This window comes from Diabrotica virgifera, chromosome 9, assembly GCF_917563875.1.
Source record: "Diabrotica virgifera virgifera chromosome 9, PGI_DIABVI_V3a".
Lineage (NCBI taxonomy): Eukaryota > Metazoa > Arthropoda > Insecta > Coleoptera > Chrysomelidae > Diabrotica > Diabrotica virgifera.
In genome coordinates this window covers 137,038,456-137,051,115 of record NC_065451.1, presented here as the reverse complement: position 1 = coordinate 137,051,115, position 12,660 = coordinate 137,038,456, and the positions used below count along the sequence as shown (strand labels likewise).

The 12,660-nt window shown below is 33.3% G+C and overlaps 1 protein-coding gene and 1 long non-coding RNA gene across 2 annotated transcripts; both read right to left on the bottom strand.

The window, feature by feature from the left end:
* Positions 1-4,274: 4,274 nt before the first annotated feature.
* On the bottom strand, positions 4,275-6,678 carry LOC126892491 (uncharacterized). Its single transcript, XR_007700866.1, has 3 exons — positions 6,407-6,678; positions 6,151-6,311; positions 4,275-5,172 (listed from the first exon to the last, which is right to left on the bottom strand). It is a non-coding gene; the product is annotated as an uncharacterized LOC126892491 (long non-coding RNA).
* A 118-nt stretch (positions 6,679-6,796) lies between these two features.
* Positions 6,797-7,526, bottom strand: LOC126891856 (uncharacterized). Its single transcript, XM_050661185.1, has 2 exons — positions 6,997-7,526; positions 6,797-6,936 (listed from the first exon to the last, which is right to left on the bottom strand). Exons 1-2 carry the CDS (start codon positions 7,340-7,342, stop codon positions 6,869-6,871), a joined length of 414 nt encoding a protein of 137 aa, XP_050517142.1. The 5' UTR covers positions 7,343-7,526; the 3' UTR covers positions 6,797-6,868.
* Positions 7,527-12,660: the final 5,134 nt, after the last annotated feature.

Here is a 12,660-nt window from a genome sequence, read left to right as displayed (position 1 = left end):
CTCTTTTAATTGAAACCCATTGTAGATATGGCCCATATGTGGAGTAACCGGTTCAAGAATAGTGTCCAAATATTGCTGACTTCTGAGAAAGCCACGTGGGAAAATGAGGTCAGTTCTTCCGTCAATCATGGTTCCGCCCCATACCATTAATGTACCACCTCTGTATGCATACACATCTTGAAGATGTCGTTTTCCATTTCCGGGTCGTCTCCAAACTCTTGTCCGACGAGAATCTGGATGAAATCCATATCTAGACTCGTCACTAAACAAAACTGTGACTCAGTCATTGTCAGTCCAATTCTGAAACTCTTGACACCAGGTTAATCTTGCAGCGCGATTGCCTCTAGATAGAGGTGGACATCTCAGTGGTCGCCGACTACAGAGATTGGCTTCATGGAGACGATTCCTCACAGTACTGCGGCTAATTGTTACATTATGTGCAAGCTGTAATTCATTAATCAGCTCGGGTGCTGTGATTGTTGGCTGCCTTCTGACATTTAAAATTAAATATCGGTCTTGAGCGACGGTTGTAGAGCGACCACGTCCTGGATATTGCTCGGCTGGACTCCCAGTGTCTCTAAACCGACGCCACAAACGACTTACGACGCTTTGGGAGACATCCAGCTGGTCAGCAACTTGAGTTTGTTGCATACCAGCTTGAAGGAGGCCCAGGGCTCTATTCATCTCGTCAAACGTTAAATGTTGTCGTTGCATGGTAAAAAGACAATATCTTTAACTCATCTATTAAGCAAGAATGGTATAAAGTGACTAAAATTAAAAATAAAACAAAAATGTCGATTTTTTTGTCCCTTATAAAAAACATTCTAAAACACGTATTGCTATCAGTTTTACAATTTTTTTGATAAGAAGTTAATGTCTGTATCAACAATTATAGTACAAGCAAATTTATATGGTCATGAAATTTCTGTCATTTATATTGTCAAATTATTAAAATATCCTTAGACTTTTCCGTTGTGTGTATATTTTTAATGTTTTGAGCCTGATAGATTTCTTTATAACTCATTTATTAAATTCATGACATTTTTGTATAGAAATAAATTATTTTTATATACATACCTAATTTCAATAAATTTTTATGCACAAATATGCTATAAATATTGTGGAAAAGCAGCCAGAAAGCAGTTTATTAACGAAAAGTCTTAGATTTAAAATATTGTTTGTAATATTTTTATTTCAATTATTCTAATTGTTTAAAAGGTAGTAAACTTTGTATCTGGGGCTTTTCGTTGTTTTCCTCGTAATACGAGAGATGTCGCTAAATTGCGTTTCAGAGGTGGGTTCATTGCATCGCGATGGTTTGCCTTAAATTGGTAGAATTGTTTGTATTTCCTTCAGAGTTGAGACTTTTGAGCTTCACTGATGAGGCATAAGGATGCTGAAATAGCTATATGGAGATGGTGGTCCAACTCTGAATCAAATATAAACAAAACCTGCCTTGATCTTTTTTATCTTTTTCATTTTTACTCAGTTTGAGTATTTAGAAACTGTTTTTCGGTCCTTTTCCTTGACGAAGGGAAGGTAAATGCGTGGCCTAAGCGTCCTCTATTTGCTTTCTCCTACTTTCGTCGTCTCTTGTGATTATATATTGTAAAATCCGGAGATACGGGATGCAGCCAGAAAGCAGTTTATTAACGAAAAGTCTTAGATTTAAAATATTGTTTATTATATTTTTATTTCAATTATTCTAATTGTTTAAAAGCTAGTAAACTTTGTATCTGGGGCTTTTCGTTGTTTTCCTCGTAATACGAGAGATGTCGCTAAATTGCGTCTCAGAGGTGGGTTCATTGCATCGCGATGGTTTGCCTTAAATTGGCAGAATTGTTTGTATTTCCTTCAGAGTTGAGACTTCTGAGCTTCACTGATGAGGCATAAGGATGCTGAAATAGCTATATGGAGATGGTGGTCCAACTCTGAATCAAATATAAACAAAACCTGCCTTGATCTTTTTTATCTTATTGTGGGATAGTTTAAATTTTTTTAAAGTTCCGGGTTCAAAAGTATTGTATTTCATTCAACAGATATCTAACACCAAGTGTATTAAATATATATATATATATATATATATATATATATATATATATATATATATATATATATATATAATATAAGTTAACACAATGAAAAAGGTTTAATTTTTGAAGTTTTAATGGTTTATAGATTAGTATTTATATATGAATAGTTTTTATTAAAAAACTCATTTTTAAAATGAAACACCAATATCATGTATGTACATATGTAGTTATAATTTATTAAAAAACTGCTTATAAGAAAATACTTACAATTAGTCACTAATGCATTTATTTATCAATTTATTAACTGCAGTCCATTAAACAAAATTATTAATATTAACAATAATTTAAGCTTGACTTAAATGACAAATAATATTTTAAATCAAACACATACAAAATTTTGTTTGCTTCTGGTTGAAAATGTACTGCCACAGCATCCTTATTTGCCAGTATTTGCATGTTTTCTCTATTATCTATTGCCCTTCATTTGTCCAAAGTTAAACGCAAGCCTTTCCTACATTTTTTCACTCTTCTCGGTTCAGTGTGCTAATGCTGTCCATGCGGCTATTTAGATCATCCGATCATCTCATCTATGGTCTGCCCTTTCCTCTTTTATGGTCCCAAGGTCTCCAGTGGGTTATCGATTGATTCATTCCATCTCTTTATCTGCTGTTGTGTCCTGAAAATTTTTATTTGAGAGTAGCTGCATGTTTGTTTACGTCTTTCACTTTCGATTTATTTCTGATCCATGTATTTTTCTTTTTATCACTTAGCTTGATACCCAGCACCAGCATCTGCCTTTCTATTACCCTTCGAGTCTTGGCCATCTTTTCCTTTGTGTAGGTCCAGGTCTATTGTTTGTGCTCCATATCCCAGATAACACAGAAACATGACAGAAATGTTCCAGAAACATCCTTCTGGGACAATAGAAACATACTAACAACATCCTCATTTCCCTCGAAACATCCCTAGGATGTTTGTGGCAACAGCCATGTCATCATTTTCAACATTCTACAAACATCTCGGTAGGATGTTTCTAAGATGAAATAGGATGTACTAGGTACATTCGGGGTACTTTGTTTATAACATCTCAGAAACGTTTCTAAAAATACCCTGGAAGTGACTTCGCTATAGGAGCAAATAAAACAATTCAATATTTCTTAATAAAAGAGCTATTTATTTAAAAACTAATAACATTTTCTTTAAGCCACATATTTTCTTCTAGGTATCGGAAATGTATTATACAGGGTCTTCATTTCAAAACTAGACAGTTCAAATATCTTTTGATTGTAGTAAAATGTAAAAAAAAATAAAAAACATCAAATTTTATATCCAGGGGGACACTTTTTATTCGCAATTGCAGCATCGATACTTTAACCCTCGAACAGTGAAGTGAACAACCCCTGAAATTTAGATAGGGAAAGTACCAAGTGTGCCACATTTTTGAAAAGGTAATTATATGGGGAATTCAGCAATACCAATATTGTTGTGTCAAATTCCGATTTTAGCGCCCTCTTGGGGAAAAAATAATCGTTACGTAATTCAAATTGTGACACCTCATTTGAAAGCTATTTTTATTGCTAATTAAATGCAATAAATAAAATTATCCTGAATTCATATTTAATAATTGAAATCAAATGAGATTGGAAAGTGTGATCCTACTAAGTCTGTTATTTTAGGTGATTTCACTTATGAAATATGATTTCAGGATAATATTATTTATTGCATTTAATTAGCAATAGAAATAGCTTTCTAATAAGGTGTCACAATTTGAATTACGTAACGATTATTTTTTCCTCAAGAGGGCGCTAAAATCGGAATTTGACACAACAATATTGGTATTGCTGAATTCCCCATATAATTACCTTTTCAAAAATATGGCACACTTGGTACTTTCCCTATATAAATTTCAGGAGTTCACTCTACTGCTCGAGGGTTGAAGTATCGATGCTGCAATTACGAAATAAAAGTGCCCCCCTTGATATAAAATTTGACGTGTTTTTTTAATTTTTTTACATTTTACTACAATCAAAATACATTTGAACTGTCTAGTTTTGAAATGAAGACCCTGTATAAAGCATTGGTAAACAAGTACATACAGGGTGTATGAACGATGTGTGGGTGGGCGATAAGTGTTTCCCTATTTGAGATAGGAAAAAATGTCTTAAATAAAAGTTTGTAGAGATCACTGAAATCTATGTTACAAAAATATTTACCCTCATACAGGGTGTTGGATACAGGTGTGACTTATCAAAGATATGTTTTTTTAAATAGAACACCCTATATATCTTTATATTTTTAAAATCTTTTCAATGAGCTGATTTCAATGGTACTTCACACTTCTATCTATTGTGATTAGTTGAGGACCTACAGCCACTGGAAATGGTCAATTTTTCAAATTCAGGTGGCTGTAGTAGCTAAACAGTCCAAAATTTCGAAAAATGGCTTTCATGTCCCTATCCTATCTTTTCAAGTTCTATTAAGTGACACGAAAAATAAAAATCCGAAATCCTACACGATTTTTGATAACCCTGTATTAAATAATTTTTCATGTCACTCAATAGAACTTGAAAAGTTAGGAAAGGGACATGAAAGCCGTTTTTAAAAATTTTTACTGGTTTAGCTACTACAGCCACCTGAATTTGAAAAATTTACAATTTCCAGTAGCTGTAGATCCTCAACTAATCACAATAGATAGTAAGTGTGAAGTACCATTGAAATCAACTCATTAAAAAGATTTTAAAGTAAAAATATATAGGGTGTTCCATTTAAAAAAACATATCTTTGATAAGTCACACATTTATCCAACACCCTGTATAAGGGTAAATATTTTTGTAACATAGATTTCACTGATCTCCACAACTTTTATTTAAGGCTTTTTTCCTATCTCAAATAGGGAAGCACCTATCGCTCACCCACACATCGTTGATACACCCTGTATAGCAACTGATACACAATGCTATGATTTGTTTAACAATGTTTTATTTCCCGATACCTAGTAAAAAATGTTACATAAGATGTTTGTACATTCAATTTCTCTGTTCTTAATCTACTTTCTTTGGCTCTTCGTAGCCAATCGCCATTTTTTTTTCAATCTGCTTTCTGGTGATCCCATTGATCCCATGTGCCTTTTGCCCAGCTTCTAAAAAAATTATTATGTATTATGATGTAATAATTTGAATATTGTTAATAAAAGATAATAAATATTTTGTGGTCATAATGAAATAAAGACCACATTTTCTAACATTTTATTAATTTAGTAATATTCCGTAAATTAAAATTAAATTGTTTTCATTCTGGTGGGATATGTTATATGCCATTAGAGTGAAAACTTAGTCTTTTGCTAGCAGTTGCCGCTAGGGCATCTATGCCATTTCGTTCGTTGCAATTCGGGACTGCACGCTGGGGTTTGTTTTGGTTGGATCAGGGAGAGCAGCATATGTGCCTCCTGATGAGAGACTAATAAGTTTCGAAACCGGTAGAGGTGCTTGCAGCACTCTTTGATTGGACTGGAATATGGTTCGGCTGTATTTTCGTTTTGCAACGAAATTGAAAATGGTTATTCATTTTTGATTTACATTTACTCTGTGTGGAGTATGAAGGGAACCAGTCTCGTTGGAACTTTACCGCGCTGAGCAGATGTGACGTGAATTGTAAATTGTAGAATTCCCTCATCTTCCTTAGTCTCAGCATCCGTATGGCTTACAAATTGTAGAAGCCTCGGAGGTGTAACCAGAGAAGGTTCCCATTGTTTTCATTCTGGTGGGATATGTTATATGCCATTAGAGTGAAAACTTAGTCTTTTGCTAGCAGTTGCCGCTAGGGCATCTATGCCATTTCGTTCGTTGCAATTCGGGACTGCACGCTGGGGTTTGTTTTGGTTGGATCAGGGAGAGCAGCATATGTGCCTCCTGATGAGAGATTAATAAGTTTCGAAACCGGTAGAGGTGCTTGCAGCACTCTCTGATTGGACTGGAATATGGTTCGGCTGTATTTTTTGGTTTTGCAACGAAATTGAAAATGTTTATTCATTTTTAAAATTAAATTGTTAACAATTTTTTCTAAATGATAATTTTTAAAGACTTCTGTCTCTATTAATAAAAGGGCTAGAGATAGTTACCTAGTACAGATTTAGCTAGATTTAATTTTTCAAAAACCAGTTTTCCTTTCCTTCCTGTAAGGGAAAATTGTTCGGCCAGGCCATCAGTTACAAGGTGCCCGATGCAACGCCTAATGAATTCGTATATATTGTTACCACCAAGTTTGGAAAAAAAATAAAATCTGCAATAGAAAAAGTAAAATAAAATTCAATAACAATAAGTGCTTTAAATATTAACATAAATAATTGTTTGTGAAAGTTATATATACATATTTACCAATGCCGAATAATTTTCAGGACTGGAGAAAAAATTCTCAAAAAGTTCCAGATCCTCATTTGTTTCCATTGGAAACTTTATTGCAGCTTTTTGCAATATATTATTTGTAGACTCTTCATTAGTTTGCATATTTCGCTGACAACAATTTCCGACTTTAGAGTTAATTTCAATCAGTAATGATTGTATATTATAGAGTAGTTGTGGATTGCAACAGCAGCTCGTGCTTTGTGATGTAGCAACTAAAATTAAATTCACCTGTTAGAAGCAGTATATCAGTGTACTAATAAACTGACAGATAAAAGTACAGTGTTTTAGCACAGTCTAAAACTCGGTTAATGTTTAAATTTGATAAAAGAACTTACAAACATTATTCAAATTCTCATGTATTTCCTTCAAGGCCCTTTTTGGTGATCCCATTGATCCATGTGCCTTTTGCCCAGCTTCTAAAAAAATTATTATGTATTATGATGTAATAATTTGAATATTGTTAATAAAAGATGTTGTGGTGTAATTGCTTTTCGAACCTGGACCTAAAATACATATTTGAACATAAATTAATAAATATCAAATGAAATTCAGTATCAACATACCCATGTTACGATCATGATGAACTTGACCAGGGGTAAAGCAGGGGGTAGAACTATTGCCTGTTTGACTTGGTGTGTTCGAAACAGTTAACTCGTCTACCATTTCAGCCATGTCGTTGGTCCAAATTGGTGGGGTAGGCATTTTAGTAACTTTAAATTGCTTCCTATTTGATGCATGTTCCGTAGGTTCATCATTTTCATCAGATTCAGAAGAAGAGGATATAATTTTCTTCTTTCTACGTCTTTTATTACCCGCCTCTGTATCTGTATTAAGGTCACTAGTAGTTTCAGCCGTAAGAGCTTTTTTTCTAGCAAGTAAATAATCATCTAAAAAATTAAAACCAAACATCAAGTTTATGATCAGTAATAAAGGGAACGAATTAATTAGTTGAAGTTTGCAATGGTAAGATAAACAGGTTAAGCATAAAATACTGAAATGTGCTGACTCTTAAGAAGGAAAATTGTAAAGATACCCTCTAAGTAATAAAGCAAGTTTAGTAATAGGATGAATAATGTTGAGTAATTTGATGTTAATTTAAAAATTGTCATAAATTTCTTTTGAAATATTTTGCTCAAACAACAGTAATGGACCTGTATAAAATAAAAATAACCGAAACTCTGTTGCTTTCCATCTTTTAACTTCAGAGAGAGACCTCGGTTTCCTTGAAAACTCAGCTGGTATTTGTTTTTTAAACTCTAAATATTTTGCTGACATATTATTTATTTGTTGAGAAGGTAAACGATGAGTAGGTTTTCCTGAAATCCATAGATTTTTAATAGTTTTTTCATAACACCCAGGCAAATTAAGTGCATATAATCAAGTGGAAATGAGTTTATCATATCCAACCCTGGAATGTTCTCTAAGATGGAAGTCTCATTGTGGTGGTTTTTCTGTTTCTTTGTGCGAAACGTATCATCTGTTCTTAAGAAAAATCCAGTGTATTGGAATAACCAATAATTTTTATTTAAAAAAATTAATTGGTCCACATACTTCGATTTTAGTCGGTATCTGCGATCATTTAAAATGAGCCCTGCTGTACTAAAATTTCTTTCAGACTCGACAGAAGATCCAGGTATGCAATAATATTTCTGAACCAGTTCTTGCATTGGTTCAAATTCTTTTCCATTCACCTACAAAATAACTGAAATCTTTAAAATATCTATGTTTATAATTTACAATATTTACCTTCCAAAATAATAAAGGATCAGTATCTCCAGATAAATTGGGTCTTTCAAAATACTGCCTCTTTAAAATAATGGCATCCGCTTTTACGTTTGTTGCTTTGTCCTTATTTTTTTATCTAAAAAATTAAAAATGACGCTACTTGAACTAGTTACTGTTGATGAGGAACTATTATTTGGGACATTTTCTTCCTGAGTATTTTTTCTATTCTCTGAAATAATGGCTGCCATTTCCTCTTCCAACAGATTGGCTGCTTGATTGGCATTATCTGTGGTTCTAAAGCCATATTTTTTAAACCTGGGGTCCAATAAAGCAGTAATTTTGGGAATTGATCTTGTTTCGAAGTTAAATAACCGCCTTCTAACAGAATCAATTACACCAGTACAAAATTATTGTCCAATTTCTGTGTTCAATTGTAAAGATGTTAAATAATTGTATATACCAAATGCTAGAGGAACTATTAGTGACACAGTTATATACTTTTCACCTGACACTTTTTCTGTAGCATCCTCAAAAATATAAAGGGTTTTCTCCAAATCACCTAATACGTTAAGCTCATCGACAGAAAAGGGACCAGGAGCATTTCGCTGCTTTAGTAATGTATTATTTACAGCATCTGATATTAGTAGTATTCGTTTTATCATATAATAAACACTGTTCCATCTTGTGGGAACCTCTTGTAAGAATTTATACGGTGTTTTTCCCTCATTTGTTGTTCCCTTCCAAGGCTGGTTTTGCTCCTCTATATATTTTTTATATGCAACACAGCTAGACTTAAAAAAAGTAACAACTTCTTTCCATTTTTTTAAAACATCTGCTGTAATTGACTTCTTTAGAGTATCTTGGACAACCAGATTCAGCGTATGTGAAAAGCATGGTAAATGTTTTTTTCGTAACAGATCACAAGCTTTTATCATATTAGCCGCATTATCTGTTACGATACCTGATACTTTATCAGATATTTTGTATTCATCTAAAATCTTTCTTATGCAATCTGCTATATTTTCTGATGTGTTATTACTGTCGCATTACTTTTGTTTTTAAAACAGCCCTTTTAATTTCCCAGTCTTTATTTATAAAATGGCACGTTAAACAAATATAGGACTCGTTAGCTGACGAGGTCCAAATATTTGTCGTTAGACCCACATATTTTATTTCATTTAAAATTGTAGTGAGTTTTTTGACTCCGTCATCATACAAATTTTTCAACACAGTATTTTTTAAAGTGTCAGGTGATGGAAGTACATATCTTGGATCTAATAAACGGACAAATTTTATAAATCCACTATCTTTTACAATAGAAAAAGGTCGAAAGTCTGTAACCAACATCATTGCAAGAGCCTTATCTAATTCCTTTTTTCTTTGAGAGTTAGCATCATACTCTTGATCTCGTCTAAAAACTCTAAAAGGCTTATAGAACGAACATTTGATCTTGCATAATTTTCTTTGCTTACTTCATCTTCACCTAAAAACATTAAAATTGTTACTTTCAATAAAACAACCCTGAGATTTAACTACCTGATGTTTCTAATAGTGACTTATTTAAATTAGGATGAAACCTTTTTAAATGATCAGTTAGGTTCGTTGTATTTCCGCTTGTTTTGTACTCTCTGCCACAAGTGCAACATTTAGCAAATTTTTTGTCTATGGACTTTGTAAAGTAATTCCAAACCAAAGACATTTTTTGTCTCTTCCTTTGAGGAGTTGAATTAACAGAGGTAGAGCCAGAGCCTTGGTCACTTTCATCGCTTTCTGGTCTCTCAGATACTAAAATATAGCAATAATATCTTAATAGCAAAGACAAAATTGAAACAATATTCTCACTTACCATTGCTTTTACGTTTTGTCGAAATTATAAATTTATCCATAGTTAAACAGTTTAACCTCTTGCAGAATCGTTTCAAGCACGTGGATTGAACAATAAATAGGAAGATACTGTATCCAACAGACACTAACAACAATTAAAAAAATTGTCTTGATTATCAATGATTACAGAATAACGGTAAACGAGTTAACCGTTAACTTAACCACAATAGCATAAACAAATAAACACACTTCGACTTCACACTTGTTTCCGGCTTTCATGACCATGATATGACACTTGACACCATCGATTGTTTTCGATAGTTTAAAATACTATCGATAGTATTCGATAGTTTTGATTTTCGATAATTATCGATAGTCTATCGATAGTTTCGTATCTCTACTTAGTAATACTCATAATGTAAATTTACATAAAACAATCTGAAAAGGTTAGTAAACGCACAGTAAACTCAAACTCGAAATGTCTTTTATTTACATGTTCATCTAGTTTGAAATAAAAGTATAGTCAATATTCACGTAAATCGAATGAAACTGAATGTCCAGATAAGAATTAACTCTTGTCACAAAATATTCACTAAAATATTTACTAACCTCCCTCACTTTTGCAGATAGGTAATGTTGACCATCTGACAAGGTCGCTGGCCTCTCAGAAACATTAGGCCCTGTCCCCACTGGGCAGAAAAGTGACTGCAAAACATAAATCGACACCATTAGCCGGTACAGGTAGCGTGACAATAGGCCCCCACCGAAGGATAACGGGGTGTAGATTAGCGTAATAGAATAAGAGGAGGATGTGGTAGATCAAGATGAGTATGATGCGAATTTAGGTGGAAGGTGAACCCTTTAAAAAAATAGAAAAACGCCATTGTACAATTGTACATACCAATAAACAATAATTTATACTCTTACCTGCCAAATCGTCGGGTTCACGATACACGATCTCACTAGATCTCACATAATGAACTTAACTCACAAGAATGACCCGATTCTTCAGAATTGGTGCTTTTTATGGACCTTTGGCGTCCTTTGATAAGGGTGGGGTTTTAACCAATCAAAATTATGGGAAACTGTGAGACATATTCAAAAAAGATTCCATACCACTCGTAAAGGGCTTAGCAAACCTAATACTTAAAATGAGTTCTGACTCGAGGGTGAAGCATTAACGACTTAGTTTACCTAAAAGCATATTAAATCTTCACATTTTGCGTGAGAACGCAGCTATCGATAGGGCACATATGTTATTCTGAGCAGAACATGGCCCTAGAGATTCTAAAGTCTTCACTGGGAAAACTTAAACGTTACATCATGAAATAGATAATGATATTTTTTACATAGACTAATAATTTTTTCTTTTTCTTCTTCGTTTAGATGACTTGTACTTATCATACTTTCATCAAATTTATTTTTGGATTTATCTTTCACACATGACTTTACATCAAAATTATTTAAATTTTGTACATATAATGGTTTGTTAAGAGGTCTCTCTAAATTTAAATTTGCTATCTCTATATGACCATTGACTACCTTGTGTATAGACGGTGGAATGAATAAATTGTCTTCTATGTTAGTTTCAGGAAAATAAGCATAACCATATTTTTGTCTCATCCAGTTGGAAAGTATTTCCTTGTCGTTTAATTTGATTGTATTATTTATAAAAAAAACTAAATTTTTTAATCTAATAGCACATAAAACAGCATCCAATAATGTTATTCTACATCCTACCAGACTGAAAACAATGGGAACTTTCTATGGTAACATCTCCGAGGCTTCTACAATTTGCAAGCCATAACGGATGCTCCGACTAAGGAAGATGAGGGAATTTTACAATTTATAATTCATGTCCCATCTGCTCAGCGCGGTAATGGTTATCTTCGTACTCCAATCAAAGTCAGCATGTAAATCAAAAATGAATAACCATTTTCAATTTCGTTGCAACACGAAACTATAGCTGCGTCATTATTCCAGTTCAATCAGAGAGTGCAGCAAGCACCTCTACCGGTTTCGCAACTTAGTCTATGATAGCAGGGGCAAAAACTGCCGAACTGTCCGATGCCGTTGTGTATTTTTAGTAGTATTTTATGCATAGAAAGTTAGGCTTTGAATTTTAATAAACGCACTATGTCCGACGAACTTCTAATATTGAATAATTATAATTTAATTACAAAATATAATTTTTTTTTTATATAAATTATATATTACGTATTTAGTTTAGCTGAAAATTAGGATACCTAGAATAACCGACAGCATTTCTTCAGGAGATATTGATTTTAGATAGTTTGTGTCCTGCTTTCTAAGGGGTAATAGTTCAACGGGTGTATAAAATGTATCACTAGACATTCGAAAATATTTGAAGAACTTTTCGTCATCTTAGAATAGGTCGGGAAACAAATGATAGAACTCCCCATAAGTTTCTCGTTTTAAATTAATGAATTCAATATATTGGTTTTTGTTTTTGTACTTCATTGCACGCTAAGGCAATCATAACATCTTCAGACTCTGATGAACTAGAACTTATTTTTAAAATAATTTATGTATGTATTAAATGGTTGCTGTGATGATACGAAACTTCCCAGGGGCCGGAGGCAGTGCGCGGAACTTTGCCGATCCAATCGCACCGTTCCGAACCGACCAGTCTGAGTCGATTTAATGCGCGCCCTCCT

Bases quoted from the DNA above. Each gene is read 5' to 3' on its own strand.
- LOC126891856 (XM_050661185.1), bottom strand. From the start codon at position 7,342: ATGTTTGGTTTTAATTTTTTAGATGATTATTTACTTGCTAGAAAAAAA. The intron at 6,937-6,996 runs GTATGTTGATAC...TATGTATTTTAG, and splicing joins TCATCATGATCGTAACATGG to GTCCAGGTTCGAAAAGCAAT.